This window comes from Anarhichas minor, unplaced genomic scaffold, assembly GCF_050575085.1.
Source record: "Anarhichas minor isolate MPS153535 unplaced genomic scaffold, ASM5057508v1 ptg000004l, whole genome shotgun sequence".
NCBI lineage: Eukaryota > Metazoa > Chordata > Actinopteri > Perciformes > Anarhichadidae > Anarhichas > Anarhichas minor.
In genome coordinates, this window is record NW_027466450.1 from 13,987,324 (window position 1) to 14,007,856 (window position 20,533).

The window sequence follows — 20,533 nt, forward strand, 5'->3', positions numbered from 1 at the left end:
CATGTCAACGTTGACGTCTGTTGGTGTTTGTGTCTGGAGGGTTTTATTGTCACAATCAACTGTGCTTCATCTTCCTTTACCACAAGGCTGGAGCCATGAAAAGTGCTGCATATGTCAAATAACAAAACAAAAGACAACTTTGTAAGACGGTGTGCCGGGAAAAAAGGTTTTACTGAAGGAACCACTTCAATGTAGAGGTTTTCACTACATCTACAAACTTGTCTTAAACAGTAAATCTGACATTGTCAGTAAGCTAATCCCCTCACTAGTGACTGAAAACACAGTAATAATGTGATACACAGTACGTTGCTGCCTAAACAAACTGCAAATGCCACATAAACAACCATAATGTGTTAATAACTCTTTTGCAAACAGCTGTTGCGTAGGCCGAGTTTTCAGGCAAAAAACAGAGCTTTCTACTGAAGAGAAGACAAAATCAGCGCGGAATGTCACGGCGGTATAAGATGTGAAGAAGTGTGCTACTTATTTTACTAAATAGTGAATAAAATACGCATCTTTGAACTGAACAAAACCATCTGAACCAGCTCAGTGATTTGTACTTTTCACCTGCTCTGTGCCACAGGGGGAAAATGGCTTGCAAGCTAGCGATAACGTAAACAAGCGAGGCTACACTGCGTCTACACAGGCCAAATTGTACGGTTTTTGTTTCCATTTTTCATCCATGCAACAGTTTGGGTTTTCCGGTCTGGGTTGTATCGTAAATCCAACTTTCTTGACGTGCAAAATTATCTTTTAAATTGTCAAACATCACATATGTAATTATAATGTGTTTCAGAGGGCAGTGGTGCCGTTTAGTTTACATAAATAGTTTTAAAAATATAAAAAATGAGTCTAAATTGGGCTGAAATAGACCTTCATAACACAGAGCGAGTCTCAAACCAGAAGAAGAGAGGAGTTGAACCTTTAGACCTTCAGTGTTTTTTACTGATGGGAGTAAAGTTTGTTTAACAAAACAGAGCAGCAGCATTAAACACAGCCAGTATGTGTGTGTTGGTATGTTCAGTGTGTGTGTGTAGGCGGGCTTCCAGTAGTTCCTGCCTACTAATTTGCAGCAGTGTTTTCTCAGCTGCAGTTTCCATTAGAGGGAAGAGAAAATGTTTTCATGGATTTACTGCTATTACACCTCCTTATCCTCCTCCACTCTTCTCCTCTCTCCTCCTCTCCTCCATGTTGACTTCAGATGACTGCCTCGGCTGAAAGCACACCTGGTGTTGGTATAAGGTGTAGTCTGTTCCTCCGCTCTGAGTGGCTCTATTCATGTTCTCGAGTGCTGACACAGCAAACAGTCACACACAGAATATTTTCATACCGACTGACCTCGTTGAAAGCAGTTAAAGCTGCGTGAAGGGATTTTTCAACACTAGAGGGCAGAAAGTCCACAAAGACAAACAGCTGGAAGCCTCGAGACACTGCATCAACTGAAAAAGTTCTTAATGCTAACACATTAAGCGAACATAAATAAAGGAGCAGAGTCATGTCATTGCAGTCAACTTTCTGTTTACCGGTTGAGTGTTTATTTGCTTTTGCTCAGGTCTGGACCAGTATTCTGTGGTGTTTTCACTCGTTTGGTCTGTGGTTCACAGCCACAGTTTGGTCTGATATTCTCTGGTAGTCTGGCCCAGGTTTGTTCTATTCTCTGCTATTTTAGCCCAGGTTTGGTCCAATATTTGGTGATGTTCTGACCCAGGTATGGTCCAATATTCTGTGTTTTTTTAGCCGTGGTTTGTCCAATATTGTCTTGTGCTTTTGCCTCGGCTTGTTCTAATATGATCTGGTGTCCTCGCCCAATCTGTACAATATTCTTGTTGGGTTTTAGCCCTGGTTTGGTCCAGTACATACTGGTATTTTAGCCCTGGTTTGGTCCGGTACATACTGGTGTTTTAGCCCTGGTTTGGTCCGGTACATACTGGTGTTTTAGCCCTGGTTTGGTCCGGTACATACTGGTGTTTTAGCCCTGGTTTGGTCTGGTACATACTGGTATTTTAGCCCTGGTTTGGTCCGGTACATACTGGTGTTTTAGCCCTGGTTTGGTCTGGTACATACTGGTATTTTAGCCCTGGTTTGGTCCGGTACATACTGGTGTTTTAGCCCTGGTTTGGTCTGGTACATACTGGTATTTTAGCCCTGGTTTGGTTCAATATTCTCTGTAGTTTCAGCCCTGGTTTGGTCGAATATTTGGTTTGGTCTTTTGTCCTTTTGGTACTTTTGGTGCTTTAGTTCAGTCCAGTATTACCGAGTGTTTTAGCCCTAAACATATAATATTCATTTGTGTTTTAGTTGTTAAGAGTTAGGGGTTTGCTGTATTTCTTTGACAGTATCCAGAGAAATAGGAGCATCAAATACAAAGCGGTAAACTTTACATCTGTTAATCAGAGTACAGCGTCTGAGGAAGCGCTGCTGTCCAACTCAAACACACACAAACCACAGCTTCAGCAATCCAACAGACATCGGACAAATCTGACATCATCATCCAAACACACACACACACACACACACAGTAATACCAGGTTGGTTCCCACAATACCTCAGCCAGTGTTTGTCCAACTTGTTGCTCCATTTCACATCATGAAACAATAGAACGCACACACAGTAAGTGGTTCCAGTGGTTTATGGAGCAGTGCTACGTCAATGCTGACCTCCAGCTGCCCGCAAAACACAGCGAGGGTGAGAAGGAGGGTGAGAGGGAGAGATATCCAGAAATGTCCTGGTCTAACAATATTCAGAAGTGGAAAGTACCTTCGGTCATTTGGATAATTACAGTGCGAGAGAACATTTTTAAGCAGTGGTATTTTACCTCCACTTTGTGAGACTTTCTACTTTTTACTGGATTCGTCTGATGGCTGGATTTTGTACCGAAACATTTTTTTAAAACTCCTAAAATCTGAAACACAAGGATTTCTCCCAACTGAATAATGGTGGAATAAAGATGAATCACTTTGGTGTTCTTACAAAGATTCATAATCCATAAATATGTAGTTCATTCAAGGATCAATGTGGTCAGACTGTCTGTCGGTGTAACACTTTGCTCCACTTTGTTGTTTTTCTCTGACTTTACTGTCTGAAATAAGCGTTTGACCAATGAAATCTGTGTCCGTTTAATGAGGTTTTGAGATCAGTAGAGTTCACAAGACGGAGGCAGCGGCAAGATTTTGTCATCGTTTCTCGACCCATCTGGTCCACATCTTATTGAGCGAATTACCTGTGTCACCAAGACGGACTGGGGTCACCATAATAATACAAAACAGCTGAGTCTTTTCTCTCTCATACAAAAGAGATTCTGTGTCCCTGTAAACAAAGAAAAACATTAAACAATCAGTCAGTAGAACTCGCCATCCTCTCGTCGCCTCAGCGAGACCCTGGACCATTGCTGAACTTAATATAACACAAATAAGAGAACAGTTTAGTCTTGGACTTTATTACTGTGCTAAATTTGCACACACATTTGTCGTATTAGAAATTCAGTTTGAAACCAGTGCACAAAGGTTTTATGATCCCCCTGCTGCTGGTTTGAACTCTCTCAAACCCTTTTAGACCTTTTAGAGGCAGCAGTCTATGTGAGCTCTGCTTACAGGATTATTACCAGAGCAACCACCTATATGTTTACGTTCACCATAACAAGAGATGTTCTCAATCCTGTGCTGAAGCTCGCTCCTGTACCAGCCTGCATGTTAATCAGTGTTCAGGTACTTCCTGTTTCCTGTTGAACTCTTTCCCAGATGAACAGCAGAGCAGATGAGCAACAGTGTCGTCTGCTGGTTCAACTGGAAACACACAACCATTACGAACCATCAGAAAGCTGCATTTTTCTGACATTATCTAGAAAAGGTCCGTTTATCAAAATACGTTATGTTCTTGTTTGTTTAGGGATTAACAACTGGTGTTGTTTTTCACATTAATAATCTACAGAATAATCAGACAGCCCTACCCTAAACCTACTGATCCGTCTTGTTCAGTATGCACACTTACTCTGTTTAGGGTCACAGAGGTTCCCAGCATGCATCACAGTCAGGTTAATCCATCGAATTACAAGGTTTCCTCAGCTCAATAGAAACTATAATATAAACACATTCTGGTTTGAGTGTGGACAGTGACACCTGCTGGTCATAGTAAGAATAGCTTATTTAATTTGAAGTTAATTATTCCCTCCAGGCATAAGAATACATGTAGGCAGTTTATTAGGTACAGTAAGCAAAAAGCATGTGGTGCTGTTGAACTGTATTGGGTTGTTATACTGACAGTTTTCTTATATTGATGAAGGTAGGGTCAACAACAGAAATACCTCTCCTGTTATGTAACTTTACATTTGACATTAGAGCTGCAATAAACAATTATCTAAACGACTGATTCATCTGCCGTTTGGTCTATTGATATGTTAATAGTAAACATCTGATATTGTGTAAATATTCCAGCCCCTTTTATTACATTAGTCATCCAAAGCAACTTACAAACTTAATATAAATCGTAATAGTAACAGACTCTCTCTCTCCTCCCTTCACTCGTATTTTGAGTGCAATTAATTTGCCAAAAAATGAGACAAAACGCACAACCAACAAACTTAAAGATGAATTCGACGGATGATTTTTTTCTATAGATATTGTGATAGCATAACTGTGTAGTGAAAATCTGATATTGTGAAAGCCCTATCAATTGACTGATCCATTAATGGGCTAATAATTTAACTTCCACATGACATTCTGACTTTGAGATACACTTTAAGTGATAACAGGAAGTATAGAAGCAGAATTAAAACTTCAGCAAAGGTTGTAAAACTGATGCGACTGCTGAAATCTTTTAACAGAAACACACCGTTTTATTCTGGAGGTCCAACAGTTTTTACATGAACAATAAAATACAACACCATGTCAACATCGGGCTCAGTGTGCGTGTGTGTGTGTGTGTGTGTGTGCGCGTGTGTGTGTCAGTAACATGTCCAGTAACCAGTGTCTCACAATTTTACTTCATAGAGTAAATACAAACAATGGAGACAAAATAAAAACAAATAAAAACAAGGCATTAGTGTTCAGTACATTCAACACAGCAGGTAACAGTCGGTGCCCAGTCCGTCCGTCCGTCTGTCTGTCTGTCTCTGTGTTGGACTTTTCAAGGAGTGTTGACTGATTGATCATTGTGCTGGACCAATCAAATCCACCGCTGTCCCTCCCTGACCAATCAGATTGCTGGTCTCTCCCATGGTGCACCGGCTCAGATCATCAGAGCTCGTCCTGCCAGAGAAAAAGACGGACGTCAGACGCTGATTCTCTGTCTGATTTGTGTTTAAAATGCTGCGTTATCGGACGGTTACCTTCCGTTTGTTGTGTAACTGTGGCGTCAGCTGTTGTAGTCGCTGCGTGACGATGTCAGCTATCACGTTGGAGTCCCGGCTATTGATGTGTTCTCCGCTGTGTTCATGCTGTCAGCACACAAACTTACAAGTTTAGGCTTTAAAATTTAACAATAAGGTACTTTGGTACTGTTAGGTGATATGATTGCTATCACGGTTGTGTGGCCTGGCTCAGGTTAAACCCTTTGAAAAACATGAACAAATACATACAGAGTACAGTTTTACTGGTGTTCAACGTTGCCAAATTGCTGACATTTTGCCACCTCTAGCACACGTTGCTCTCTCTGCTAGCACCTGCACAATCTGTACTGCACATGTGCAACAATCAACTGAGATGAGGAAGAAGCGAGAGGGCTCTTTAGCTACTGCCATCATTGATTTTGGATGCAGACATCGTTTTTCTTCCTAAACTGTCGTAGCTAACGACAGCAATCTTGCTTCTGTTTAGTTTTACGTGTTCAGTACCGATCGGGCAGGATGAACAGGTTGGGTGGCGAGTGAAACGCTGTTTGTGTAAATGACCCAGCATTTTAAGCTGTATTGGAGGCATTTCTGATACTGGAACAACTCTTATTTATTTCTCTGAAAATGCTGCTGCTTCGCGTGTGTGTCCTCACCCTCCTTGTCCCCAGGTACGGGTAGAATCTGACGGTTGGGTAGGCGGTGATTCCAGCTGATTGACAGGTCTGATGATGAGCCTGACAGTCCACCTTCCCAGCTCGAACCTTCCCTTTCAGAACCTGTCAATCACACAGAGAACATCCTCATAAGAGACTTTTAAGAACACGTCAATGTGTGTTTTTCTCTCTGCGACTGACAGGAACCACAGAGCAGAAGTTAAAAAGAAAAACGGTGTCTCACCCGAGCCAGGACCTCAAACTCTGGGGCGAAGTGTTGACAGGGTCCACACCAAGGGGCGTAAAAATCCAGGATCCAGTGATCCTGACCTGACAGAACCTGAGACCTAAAGGACTCTGGGGTCAGGTCCACCGACGCTCTGGGTAAAGAGCTGCACACACAAGACATTAACACGATTATAGGACTCTGCATCGACACAATTATTGATTCTTTAGACACAAGAAAGACAGAATATAGAGAAAGAAAGTCTCACCTCAGTGCCCATGATCTCAGTGACTGGGAATCTCTGTTCCAACCATTATAACTCCTGAGGAGACACACAGAAAGATCAACGAGATCAATAAACTCTTAACATCTTCAATCTGTCACAATGGGTTGGGACTGTATGAATTGTATTCGGCCTCACTAAACATGTTCACTAGTTCTGTACTGGATGTGCAAAGATGAAACCGATATCCATCTTCCCATCCGACTCTGGGGAACCAGGTTTCCCAACATGCTGTACGTAGTTCGTACAGACATTGTGCATGTAACACAGTGTCTGTACGGACAGGAGGAGTACTTTAAAGTGAGGTGCATACATGTAGCGATCTGGCTGCCGGGTGTTGCCGAGATACAGGCGGATTTCAGGGTACGCCCTCACGCTCTGACCCTGACAGAACGACTGAAACCGCTGACAGTCAACTGAGCCAACCAGGACCTGACCGGACAGCAGCTGGACGGTGAGACACAGACAGAAAGAGACACACAGGTTACACACGTTACACAAATCTAGAGAGTGGAATTCACTGAAGAGACAATGTTGTGTTGTTTATTTGAGTTTACATTAGCCGGTCTATTATCAGCTCAATGTAGGTGTATCAGAGTCAGTGTATATGTCAGCAGATAAGTGGTAATACATTCATTTAGAAACTGTCTCCATTACATAGTTTATCCACCAGAGAGAAGTGACAAGTTGATTTTTCAGCTGTAGGATATCTTGCTCAGTACATATCTTTGTCACAATTCTTTCATTTCTTTGATCCCTACAACAATGTTTGGTTCCAGGCTCTGCCTCTGAAAGGCAACACACATGATCAAGGTGGCGCGTCATCATCCTCGATATCTCTCCCCTAATTTCTTGCCATCTCTCTACTGTCGAACTGGCCTAGCACCAGCCTCAGTATTTCTAACCTCTCCGAGGATGTTTAACCCAGTTTATGCTCCAGAAGAGTTAAAAACAGTCAACATTACTCTGTGCTGTTTTCTCTAAAGGTTGTTTCATTGTGTGGTTTGCAGTGCGCGTGTCTGTCTTTTGCAGTGCGTGTGTGTGTGCGCGTGTTTTTTTCTGTGCGCGTGTGTGTTTGTTGCTGTGTGTGTGTGTGTGTGGTACCCTGGCCATGCGTCTCCACTCTGGAATCAGAGCCTGACAGGGGCCACACCATGGAGCGTAGAAATCCACCGCCCAGATCTCCCCCTCAGCTCGACCTGCAACCAACACAACAGGAGAATAAAATAAGTAATAAGTAGTAACAACAGTAGTAGTTAGAAAGTTAGAACAAGAACCAAGAACTTGGTCTATTCAGTTAGACCAGTCAAGCCTGAATAGTGTAAATTCCAAACATCCTCCCTTCCTCCTCTGAATTCTGAGCTTTGTGTTTTCAGTGTGATGAGAAGGGAACACTTTATTAGAGACGCCGTTAAAACATATTGGAACTTAATTGGAGTGTCATGTAACCGTTAAGCTCCTAAACAACAGAGCGAAACAGCCTGAAGTGGTTGCACAGTAAAAACAAGTTTTTAGGTTTGACAGCACTTCTGGTTTTATGCCTGGTGGATTAGCTCTATTAAAGCACAGAGCCGAAGGACTAAACAGTTTAGTGCAACCAGCCCCTGGTCTAGCCACTAGGACCAGGACTTTCTGTTGCTCTAAGAACTAGTTTTACCTTTAACTTTCTCGCTGAAGCTGGAAGGATCCAGGACCAGCACTGATGGACTGACCAGATCCTGCAAAGACAGAGAATTTATTTCAGCCAAAGACGTTCTTCACTTGACGCTTTATATTTAAAACCATTGTTTCGGGAAGGTGGCAGCAGTAACAATCAATCCCTGCTGGCAAAATCACAAGGAGCAGCGTGCTTTATGTCATACTAGCATGTCATTGGTATGTAGTAGTACCTGTATGAACTCCAGGATGCCGTCAGCTGAATGTTGTCCTTCATATTCATGAACAGAGGAGCCGTTAAATATCACTGTGGTGGGATAAGCCTGAATATTATACTGATAAAACAGAGAGAAAGACAAAACAAATGATCAACCCGTCTGTGGTATGCAGCTGTTTGTGACTCACAATCAATGGTGCAGTCCAGATGTGCACACGCTCACCGTAGAGCAGAGGTTTTGGTGGATGGTACAGTCCAGAGTGCCAAACTTCATCTGTCCAGCCAACTGGATTGACGCTTTTCTCAGTTCAGGCAGTAAAGCTCGGCATGGAGGACACCACTGCACACATGAATCAAACATTCATTTACTGAATATCTACGTAGGTTTTTAATGAATGCCCAGGTTTCCGTTACAGCCTGAGGACAGTAACTCTTCAGACTCTCTCTTGTCTCTCGCGAGCATGAAGCTTGCCGGCATGTTGAGCATTGAGCACTAAATTTACACAAGCAGCTGTGATGACGAGGCAGTTATTTCCTCCCGTACCTGCCTGCCTCTCTGTCACTCACTGTTTGTGTTGTAGGTGCAGCATCATCACCAGCCCTGAAGGCAAACAGACCGGCTGGGTAATGGAGCAGCAAACCATCCGAAGTTCAATCAAGCCTATCAGTAATGACGGGTGGTATTTCCACCTGTATATTTAGGATGAGACTTTATTTTCTGTTCCTGTGCTTCCCTGCAGATGAAGACCACCTTCCTCCATTGTGCCTGCCCTTTACTTTGCATTAAACTGCAGCCCAGTTCAGGAACGATCACACATTAAGTGCTGAGATAGATGTGTCATTAATCAGTAACACAAACAGGCTTAGTTGTCAAACACTACAAAACAACCCTGAATACATTCACAGAATTAAGTTTTAATTTCCTTTAAAAACAGTAGAAATGTCGCAACCTGAGGATGTGAAATCGTCCAATTAAAGTAAATCGTTACAAACCGGAGCAAAGAAGTCGACCAGCCACGGCTCCTTTCTGTCTGCAGGGAAGTTGTCCGGCCTCAGAGTCGTCACATGAGCACGAACGCTGTCCCTCGCAAAACCCACAATGTTGTACAGCACATCTTTACCTACAGACGGGACAGACACACAGGTTACACAGACAGACACAGACAGACAAGCAAGCTAGAGCTGAAACATTAACTGAATCAACAGACAATTAATATGAAACTATTTCGCTGATCTATTATTCGTTAAAAGGAAACAACTTCATTTTCCAGCTCGTACTCGTATTTTGTGTTTCTACTAGAACATGTTTACATGTTTTAATGTTTAAATATTTAGGACAGAAGAACACAGGTTAGAGGTCTGTGGTACTGACCGTGGTGGATCTCAAAGTCGTGGATTCCCAGTCCTTTGAAGACGGCCACGCAGGGTTTATGGATGTACAGTGACTGACACAACTTTGAGTCTGCTATACAGTCGACTCTGCCAACCTGGAGAGACAGACAGTCAGTTGGACATAAAGGCAGAGGCAGCGAGAGACATGCTGAGAGACAGACAGACAGACAGACACCTGTATGTGGTCATTTTGGAGGAAGGCTTGTAGCTTCTTGTACTCGTTGGAGGCAGCGTTTCCGTCTCCAAACGTAAAACTCACCAACCAGCGATGTTGAGCGAGCTTCCTCTGGGGATAAGAAGTCACAACAGGATGAACATGTTATTATGTATTTTAGAGGGTGGATGTGTACCTGGAGGCTGTAGGGTATGTGTGAGTGCGAGTACCTGGAGGCTGTAGGGTATGTGTGAGTGCGAGTACCTGGAGGCTGTAGGGTATTTGTGAGTGCGAGTACCTGGAGGCTGTAGGGTATTTGTGAGTGCGAGTACCTGGAGGCTGTAGGGTATTTGTGAGTGTGTGTACCTGGAGGCTGTAGGGTATTTGTGAGTGCGAGTACCTGGAAGCTGTAGGGTATTTGTGAGTGTGTGTACCTGGAGGCTGTAGGGTATTTGTGAGTGCGAGTACCTGGAAGCTGTCGCTGGTCAGTTGTTCCAGATCAGGCAGGTGGTTGATGACCTGATTGTAAATCTCTCTACTGTCCAGAGTATTCAGCCACTGGAACATATACACATTGAGTCAGTACTGCAGTACTACACCCAGAACTATCACAGCAATGTGTTCTGTGTCTTACCAGTATGCTGCCTTGTTGATCCAGAGAACTTCCAGGTGGGAACAAAGCAGTCACTCCACTGGTCACCTGAAATACAGAAGAAGGATTAGAAACTAATACTAGTACTGCAATTTACAGTAGTACCATCAGTAGTATTGCAGTAGTGCTGAAAAATACCTGGAAACTGTCACAGAGCTGTTCCTGTGAGGTGCAGTCCATCCATCCCACCTTAACTAGACCATCCTACACACACACACACAAATTAGATATGTATATCAGAATTATTTAAACCATAGGATCAGTAGAAGTAATTACAGTATCAGCACTACTTCTACTAGCACCTAGGCCTCTGCTGTGTGAAATAGCATCTCAGCTCTTTTTCCATTATATAAGTTAAGCTTTTATATCTTTAGTGTATTCATTTGTTTTCACATTCGCAGAAAAGATCCATAATTCAGTTATGATATTAATGCTGAGTTCTCACCAACATCCCAGCCACCTTCTGTCTCGTTGTTGGCTCCAGGCAATCTAAAAGAGAGAGAGAGAGACAAGTACATAACTACCACATGACAGGCCAGCTGTATACCCACATCACACACACACACACACACACCTGTGTATACGCATGTGTGACATGCAGAGAGAGACATGCGACTATCAGACATGCAGGAACACTTTCAGGCATAAAACCCCTGCATCATGTCTACGTGTGCGTTACCTCCGGTGTCACAGCAGAAGGTGATCAGCCAGCCGAGCCCGGACGCGTACGCGTTCTCTATCTCGCTGAACACGTTACCTGACCAAAAAAAAAACACAACCACACCCGCGCGGTCAGACCACACAGAGCGACATAAAGCAGCCCGATACTCAGATATATAGATATAAACTGTAAATGATGAATCATGGTTCACCTTGCCAGAGCTCAGTGACGGTCGTTGTGATGAACTTCATGGAGAAGTGGACCAGGCTGTCTTTAGAGCGCTCCTCGTTAAACTTCTCTGGTCTCTATGGAAAGACAAAACAAAATGGTGACGATAACTAAACAAACCTGCTGATGCTGAGCTAATAGAATTCAGCTGAAGAGAGATTTATTCAGGCAGCAAGTCAAGTACCTGGTGTACAAGTAAAGAGAAGCAGGAGATGCTCATTAAGCAAACACGCATCAGTCAAATCTCAAAATATGAGGAATTCCATCTTGTTCTTGGGTTCATTGTGAACGTAGCAGGTCAGCGTCGTGTCTTTTTGGAGCTAAAAACTAATTTTAACTTGCAGTTGTAAGTTTGCACAACATGAGTAACACGTGTGAGAAATGAAGATCATGTTCTAGATCTCGTTATTTCAATAAAACAGTCAAGTCTGCCGAATATTGGACTGCACTGGTGCATCAAAATAAAAGCAGTTAACATGAGAAATAGATCCAAAGGGAGAAAGATCTTATAAATGTATATAAATATAAATAAATGATTGATCCACTAAGCTAACTAATGACGTTACACTTTAACAGAGTTAAACCTTTGTCATGAGTAAAATATACAGCTGGTAATCTGGTACAAAACTGATTTGAACTATTAACCAAAAGCGTACTGGTGAGCCGTCATCTGATGAGCCTGCAGGTTATTTCTGAGAGTTGTATTCACGTAAACATGCAGCTGGTTTTCAGTGTAAACACGAGAGGAAGATAAAGATGGAGATAAAAGCAGAAAAGAAGTGTCAGCGATAAATTTAAAGGCCTCCACCTGACTTAAGACTCAATTGTATCCGATGTAGCATTGCACACTTCACTCACATTGGTTCATATATGATTAAGAAGGAAACGATCGCTAAACAAACCTGTCCTGCTCTGAATATGTACAGACTTGGGTAGCTGTTGATGCCTTTACTCCGGCAGAGATGGTTGTTGTCTCCACAGTTCACCGCTCCAATCCTGATGACTCCGTCCATCTCTTTGGCAAACTCCCGCCACTGAGAGACAAACGCGTTAGTTAGAGAGACGCACAGAGAGACAGACGGACACAATATACGACCAAGGCTCCTGCAGATAATATTTTAAGAGGAAATTTAAACAAGTGTAAAAATATTAGATGTAAAAACGGGCTTTAAAAGGACAAATTAAAGAAAATAATGAGCTTGCAGAGGAAATCAAGAACCATAAAAGGATCCAATGAGCAGCAAACACTTGCATACACGGTGCATGTTCAGTGTTGAGTGTGTTTAGTTTATGTTTAAAGTGTGTGTGTGTGTGTGTGTTTATTATGTGTGTTCGTGTTATATTACCGTTGGAGCCAGCTGGTGACAGTGAGAGCATCGTGGGAAATAGAAGTTAATGAACCAGATTTCTCCAGAGTTCACTGCTGCCTCTGAAACACACACACACACACACACACACACACACACACACACACACACAACACCCATGTTTTAGTGTGTCTCACAGCCATGAGACAGTGACGGTCCTACTGAGGCCAAACAGACAATACTGAGTTGAATTATGGGAAATGTAGGCTCCAGTGTTAAATGTGAGATTGATCTATTCTGGGCACTTAAAGTCAGGATATGTCAACCTTTGCTGCTTCGACAGTGATCATTTTTTAGAATCTGTCTTTTGTTAGTCACCTAACTATATGGAAGCGCTACACTGTAGGCAGACAGCCACAGTATCATTAAGCCAACACCCTTTTTTGGGCAGGAGCTTCACCCCGACACCACCCAAGCACACCCTTTGTTAGTGTAATTAAACAGCAAAGAAATAGAGTTAAATGCAATGCTGACTTAAGATAAATTATGGCAAAACAAAGCTCCGTCTGGAGGTGTGAAATACAAACATTTTAAAAGCAATTACCGAATTCTCCGCTGTCCAACGTGATGATCTCCAAATCATCATCGTAGATACCTGGACGGAAAAACAGAGTTAAATGTCAAACAACTGTTTAAGAATGCAGATGAGTTCATGGTTTTCAAAGACAATATTCAAATGTTCTATGATGGCATCAATAGAAACTGCCTCAAAATAAAGAAACAGAAACCACATTGGCTACACGTGACAGGTGTGCATGGTTACAAAGACTCACCAAAGTCATATCGGTAGAAGTTCCAGCTCTCGTAGCGTCCCCCCTGCTGCTGCTCGTCCAATCCCTTTTCTCCATATTTATCATACTTCTTCCGAAGGTCTGCGTCCTTCAGAACCTCGTAGGCTCGATTCACCTGCAGGAACTTCTCATGGGCTGTGGCGTCTCCCTAAAACACAACACTTATATTAGGGTTTAGGTTTTTTTGCATACACCGACTGAAGTTTCATCAGGGTTTTTGGGTAGTTCTAGGTCTAATTGGGGTGTTAGGGGTTGTGATTTTTAGCAGGGTTTATACAGTACGTAGGGGTTTCAGGGTTGTGGGTTGAGGCTTGTCAGAGTAACTCACAGGGTTTTTGTCGGGGTGCATGGTGAGCGCCAGCTTCTTGAAGGCCTGTCGTATCTCTCTGGTCGTGGCCTCCCTGTTGACTTTCAGCAGATTGTAGTAGTCTTGGCTTTCCGCCCAAACCGCCGCCGACAGGACGACGAGGACCAGCAGCAGTGGCACCATGACCTGGATGAGACGAGGTCGCTGAACCTCGAGGACAGCCCTGTGCCCCATCATCAGTTCTCCCAGTGCAACCACAATCACCAGCAGAGGACTAGCAGCTGGAACACACACACACACACACACACACACACACACACACAGACCTATTATTCTACCTTTTTATCCCAACTGGGTTGTCAGTTCAGGTCGATAAAAAAAAAAACAATGAACATTGTACATGTGTACATAGAGTATAAAGTGGTAGGTATCAGGTCATACTGTGCATCTCTGTTCAGTAAGTCATCAGTGTGAACTTCCTTTTTTCTTCCCTTGTTCTCCTGTTTGGGAATTACGGTTAAGTGTCTGTATTTTTGTGATCTTATTTCTTGTGGTAGAATAAGAAAGTGGCTCCTGCACATCAAACTTAGATATTTTTGTTATGAACTTGGCCTGTAAATAGAAAACATCCTGTGATGTTGCTGGCAGCTGTAATCGTTCCTCCTGTCAGTATGACGCTTTCAAGCGGGAGGTTCAAGGCGACGTAAAGATGCAGCCGTCTGAGTTAGACAAAGCAACACGGTATCTTCAAGTCACAGTACTTTGAGAACAAAAATCCAACTTTGTTTCTCTGGTGAGCATTGGTGGAGGGACAGTAACACAAAGAGCAAATGTTGTACTAAAATGACAATATACCAACTTCATTTGACTGACTCAGACTGCTGAAGCCTCGTATTAGCTTCGGCTGAACTTAAAAATGCATTTTTTGCAAAGAACGAGGCGAAGGATCACTTTAGGGCCAGAATGAACTGGACGAATGATCACAGCTTTCCAGTAACTCCTTCTATGTATATGTGGCTTGCAAATATCATATCAAGAAAGAGATCAGCACCTATCCTTGGAGACACCTTTTGTAATAAATGAGTCAACTGCAGCTTTCTGGCCTGACTTGGGGACCTGATTTTTAACTATTTCCCCAAAGAAAATGGGGTGTGACACATCAACTTAAAAATAACTTGTCAAACCAGCTAAGTAGAAACGTTACATGTAATGTTAGTAGAGTTGTCTCTGGCATCCACTAGTAACTACTTTCAAAATAAAAGGCTCATTTTTAGTGGTTAAACAGGTGAAATACTGAAGAAGCAGAAACACTATTGTTCATCTCTGACTTGTGTAGATCTCATACACGAACACGGAGAAATTAATGCAGATGTCAGCACTTAGAAATTGCAGTAGAGGGAAAAACAGGCCTTCCAGAGCATTCTGAGAAAAACTGGTACATTTAGTTTGGATATGTTGTAAATAACCAGCAATTAAAGACATACTATTATAGATAACATATCAATAACAACATGAATAATATCTGTGTTAAATTAATAGAAAAAAATAGTCTTACACGAAAGGCAGAGTTGAGGAGAGATGTCCAAAGGGTTGAAATCTTAAGATTTAGCTTTTCTTGACCCTGCAGAAAAGCTATTATGAGCTAAACGAAGCTAAGCTAGCTAGCTGTGCGTCCCCAGTCAGCAGCAACTATTTTAACTTGCTAGCTAATTAAGGTTAGCGTATTAGCTTCACCGCGATATTAAGCTGTCTGCAGTGTGTTGACGAAGCTTAAGTTAATAGTAACGTGTCGTTGGTCGCTTGCCAAAGTTTCGGTCTGATTTAAACAGCAGCTGCGTTATCTTTGACGCGTCTCAACTTTTAAAAGCCTTCAGCGCTGAAGATCCGCATCAGCGTCCGGCTCATAAACCGGCATCAAGCTACACATAACAACACAATCCACTTCCGTTTAAGTTATTTCACAATAAAGGCCGTACTGCTCACCAAGACAGCAGACTATTTGACGGTGGTAAATAAAGTATTGGGATCCGTCACACCGTCAAATTACTCCACAAAAAATGAATAAAGTAAAGCATAAGTAAATTTACTTCGTTGCATTCCACCTTAGCATTGCGATTTTATTTCGACAACAGAACAGTTTCCTTTACCGGGATGGTTTTTCTTTGTTGCCTACGGTCACTTGATTGAACTCGGGCCCACAAGCCGCATTCCGATGACACAGATTTGGTGCGTTCAGGGCCGCACGTTATATATGCTATATTCCAATAACACATTCCAAATATACATTTTTACTGTTATTTTTTACTTTACTTTTAAACTTTGATCAGCCTTATATTCTTCACGTATAACTGCATTACACAATTTATCATGTTCTGTCAGTGTCTATATTGTTTACTTGAATTATTTGTATATTGTCATTTTTATCCATAAACTCCCTTGAATGCATCTTCATACCGACGCCGTCTAAATGCGCCAGAAGTTAACCAAGTTAGCTGCAGTGCTGTAGCGTTAATTCTCAGTCAGCCCTCCACCAGAAGCTCTGAGCTACAGAAACAAACTACAGCGGACTTGGTATCATATTTGAAACCGCTCGGCTCTAACTAATTTGATGCTACAATTTTGTATTCACTCAAGTAGACTTTTCAACAGCAGTTATAGTGACAAATCAGTTAGCTTTGCTAGCCGCGTGAGCTAGCCGGCCATTCCTTTTGCCTGGCGTCACTTCCTACTTTTGAAAATCGCGGCCAGAAAGTAACGAAGCAGAGATGGAGCTACAAGGTGAAGAAGATGTTTTGTTGAGTCTTCTTCTGCTGTTATCCGTTTGTCATAATATCCTGCTGTTGTTTTTATGTTTATAAATGATCTGTCTGCTCTGATAACCTGTCAGCTCGTTTACTTTCCTGTTTCTGGTTTTATAAGAGGTATAACATTATTAGACGTAAATCAGGCGGTTAATAACTGGGTTTAAGTATTTCTCATGTCCACACAGGCTGATAGCAAACTAATAAGAGCAGATATCTGACTGTATGTTATTGTCACTGTGCCGCGATTACTTCAATATGTATTTACACAGTGATCTGGAAGTGGACCCAGAGATCACAGTCACAGAGCCAAGCATGTTTTCTGAAGAAGAAAAAAAAAGAAACCCCTGAAGGTTGTTTAACAGTAGTTTCCACTGTTATGACGGAATTTCCAGAATCCTCAAAGACTCTTTTTACATCTTGATGGAAAAATATGCTCAATAACAAATGACCCCTTTTCCCCAAGTTGTCAATGTTTTCTTTTCCAGTAAAGATTGTAGCCGGAAGGGATGCATGTCTTTAAACTTTTATTATACTTGTGTGGTACAAAATGAGCAAGTAGAAACAGTATGACTCCTCTGTCTCACTCCTTTTTTGGATAAGGAAATTCAGTCGGATTTGGGAAATATTGAAATAAGTCTACGCAGCTGCATTTGATTACTGCAGTTTACATTTTATTGAGTAAAATAAACATCAAGGCAGACTGGTCAGCCCTGATGGCGACCACTTGTTTAAACCAGTCCACCTGTCCCCATCTCTCAGTGGGAACTGAACCGATGACCCTGGGCTCTCCCACCTCTCCAAAGTCGACCCCTGGAGCTCAGTTTCTGCCCGGCTTCCTGATGGGCGACCTGCCAGCTCCAGCTAGCCCCCAGCCACGTCCCTTCAGTCTGGCCTCGCCCATTAGTGAGAGCGCAGGTACGCCCCGAGGTCAGCAGGAAGACCCCCATCTGCACATCAGCTGATTGTTGTTTACTCTGTAGATTTACTAGTGTGTCCTGTCCTGCTTCACTTTAGGAGGAGGTGGAGGCTTTGCCCCGCAGCCCGTTGTCCCCACCCCCAAAGATAAGAGTGGAGCCCCACCCGTTCGCAGTATACATGACGACCTGGTTAATGTGACAACGCCCCTCAACACACTCAGACAGGTTAGTACAAAGGCGCTTTATGAAAACGATATTTATTCAGAATCAGACGGCCGTGATGATAAAATGTGATTAAGGCAAGAAAAGTCTGAACATATGTTAAATATTTCTCTCCATCTCTCTTCAGTCTTTTCCAGTTATGCAGTCTCCTCTGTCTGCACGGGGGGCATCTACTCCAGGTACACACTGATGCTAAACTACTACTGGTACTACCTATTCTCCTGCTGATATTAGTAGAGAGTACACAACAAGTAACACTTATACTACAGCTGGTATATATAAAATTCAGTTCAAATGTAAGTTTATTGTTGGTATTAGCGAGGATCTTCTCTATAGGAATTATGTAGCTCAATGTAAATTAATGAAATTTCACTTTCATCCACCGCTTTGGGGAGATGCCCGCTAGTCTCTGGAAATATGTTTCAGCATCGCCAAAGATGAAAGTAACTCTGGCATTTAAAAGAGCAGGGTGTTTGTTCAGCTGTCTGCCATATTTGTTATTCTCTCTTGGAACAAAAAAAACCCTCATAAATCATAGCTCTGCATACTGTGGTCTGCTGTCACCGTGCCTGTATTCACCTGTCTGTCTGTCTCTCTCTCTCTGCCTGTCTGTCTCCAGGTGTGCATCAGCTGTGCCTGTCTCCAGCTCAGGTGGATCCTTTTTACAGTCAGGGAGAGTCTCTGTCATCTGAGGATCAGCTGGACCAGACTTGGGTCACTGTGTTTGGGTATTTATACTGCTAAATATACTACTAACACTGCTGTACTGCTTAATACACTGCGAATACAAATATATGAACTCTGTGTGTGTGTGTGTGTGTGTATTTCTTTTTGTTAGTTTCCCTCCAGCCTCTGCCTCTTACATCCTGCTGCAGTTTGCACAATATGGAAACATCATCAAACACACGGTGAGAGTCCGGTCGAGTGTGATAATAGAAACAAGGACAGGCATTACATTTTAATAACAACAAATGTTTAAAAACTGAAGTAATAAAAACACAACTGGGGGAGCTATGTAGAGTTTAGATCCACATACAGGTGAAGTGATTATCTGAAGGGCTGAAGAACATTTAATGAAGCTGAATTGCTGAAGCAAAGTATTGGTTATTAGGCAAGGCAGGTTTATTTGTATAGCACATTTCAACAACAAGGCAATTCAAAGTGCTTCACATAAAAGCATCAAAACATAATTATTGCATAATTATGCATTATAACTATGCAATCTCATAGACCAGCTATTCTCCGTGAGCCTCAGAGCGCCATCTAGCAGGCTGTGGAGGTACTAAATGGTTAGAATAGTCAAAGGTAATTATTTTTCAGTCTGCTCCAGAATTCACAGAAAAAAATGATTTTCATCGTTGGCTAGCCGGTTCTTTCGGATGCAGTGACACAAAAATGGATACTTTTTTAAAATTAAGTGATGTTGGAGGCAACTATTTGCCAGTAAGAGCGTTCTCACAGGGGAAATATGACCCTGAATAAATTCAATTTGGATGCATGATCTCTTTATCGGTGCTGGAGACATGTGGAGAATCACTGCAGTTTGTGATGATGTCAGAGTGGAGTAAGCATCCTGATCAATGAACTTTAGTTTATAAACCCTGTAGAGCCGATTGGAAACATAGATTTATGTTATTTACAGATGTATTGGTCTGAATTGATGGATGTATTGATGATTTATTGACAGATGGCGTCTCCTGGTAACTGGATGCACCTTCAGTATCAGTCCAGACTTCAGGCCAGGAAAGCTCTGTCTAAAGATGGAAAAGTGTTTGGTGACGCCATCATGGTGGGAGTGAAACCCTGCATAGACAAGGTCGGTACCTGTTTTTGGTTATGTTTTGTTCTCTGCCGTCTGATTGGTCCTCCACATCAGGTGACATCAAGCCCCGTTTCAAGCCTCTTCTCTCTCTTCTCTCAGAGTGTGATGGACAGCAGCGTAGCCGTCTCGTCGCCCCTCTCCAACTCCGTCCTCCCCTCCACTCCTCGCTCCGCCATCAGACCGCTCAGTGCCTCTTACAGGAGCTCCTGCAGCGACTACCAGGTGACCTCTGACCCCAGGATTCACTTACTTGAAAATCTTGTCTGCACATTTGGTTGATTTTAGCAATACAATCTGTGTCTCTCTCTTTAGGTGGTAGCAGACAGACAGACACCAAGGAAGGACGACAGTTTGGTTTCCAAAGCAATGGAGTACATGTTTGGCTGGTGACATTACACAATGCATCATGGGATACCTGCAGCCTTGAAAGAGAGAGGGGAATCAATGGAGCGATGGATGAACTGATTCACTACACTGTGTGTGTGTGTGTGAGAGAGAGAGAGAGAGTGTGTGTGCTGAGGTGGAGAATCTTTTTGTCTTTCTCTTCTTTTATAATCAGTATTTTTTTTAATGTTTTGTCTCAATAAAGTTTTTCTCTGGTTTGAAGTGAAGCTGACGTTTCATTCAACAACCACAAGGTGGCGCTGTTCAATCCACGAAGTGCAGTCACATCCTCATGTCTACATGGCGTGGACAAAAGTTTGTGGACACGCAAACATTCTAATAATATGTGATTGTTGGACATCTTATCTTAAGACCAGGATCATGAATGTGCTGCTGTAGCAGCCTTCACTCTTCTGGTTCAAGCCCTTCCACTCACAGCTCAGTCTGTGTTTTCATTCCATCCCAAAGTTG

General features: G+C 42.6%; 2 protein-coding genes across 3 annotated transcripts; one reads left to right on the forward strand and one right to left on the reverse strand.

Moving 5' to 3' along the window:
- Positions 1-4,413: 4,413 nt before the first annotated feature.
- On the reverse strand, positions 4,414-15,804 carry dnajc10 (DnaJ (Hsp40) homolog, subfamily C, member 10). The gene is made up of 25 exons (XM_076109980.1): positions 15,469-15,804; positions 13,935-14,194; positions 13,589-13,754; positions 13,360-13,410; positions 12,795-12,877; positions 12,351-12,482; positions 11,432-11,525; positions 11,239-11,316; positions 11,005-11,048; positions 10,698-10,763; positions 10,542-10,607; positions 10,376-10,465; positions 9,929-10,039; positions 9,734-9,848; positions 9,355-9,482; positions 8,585-8,701; positions 8,378-8,479; positions 8,146-8,206; positions 7,593-7,687; positions 6,802-6,935; positions 6,474-6,527; positions 6,224-6,371; positions 5,980-6,102; positions 5,324-5,431; positions 4,414-5,243 (listed from the first exon to the last, which is right to left on the reverse strand). The coding sequence occupies exons 2-25, from the start codon at positions 14,148-14,150 to the stop codon at positions 5,232-5,234; spliced, it is 2,394 nt and encodes a 797-aa protein (XP_075966095.1). The 5' UTR covers positions 14,151-14,194; positions 15,469-15,804; the 3' UTR covers positions 4,414-5,231.
- Positions 15,805-16,396: 592 nt separating this feature from the next.
- Positions 16,397-20,289, forward strand: nup35 (nucleoporin 35). 2 transcript variants are annotated; one of them, XM_076109993.1, is made up of 9 exons: positions 16,397-16,691; positions 17,477-17,644; positions 17,732-17,859; positions 17,984-18,035; positions 18,476-18,584; positions 18,695-18,764; positions 19,544-19,672; positions 19,778-19,900; positions 19,991-20,289. In XM_076109993.1, the coding sequence occupies exons 1-9, from the start codon at positions 16,679-16,681 to the stop codon at positions 20,066-20,068; spliced, it is 870 nt and encodes a 289-aa protein (XP_075966108.1). In that variant the 5' UTR covers positions 16,397-16,678; the 3' UTR covers positions 20,069-20,289. The 2 variants fall into 2 exon arrangements, with proteins under 2 accessions (XP_075966108.1, XP_075966117.1); XM_076110002.1 differs by having other exon boundaries at positions 17,477-17,632.
- Positions 20,290-20,533: the final 244 nt, after the last annotated feature.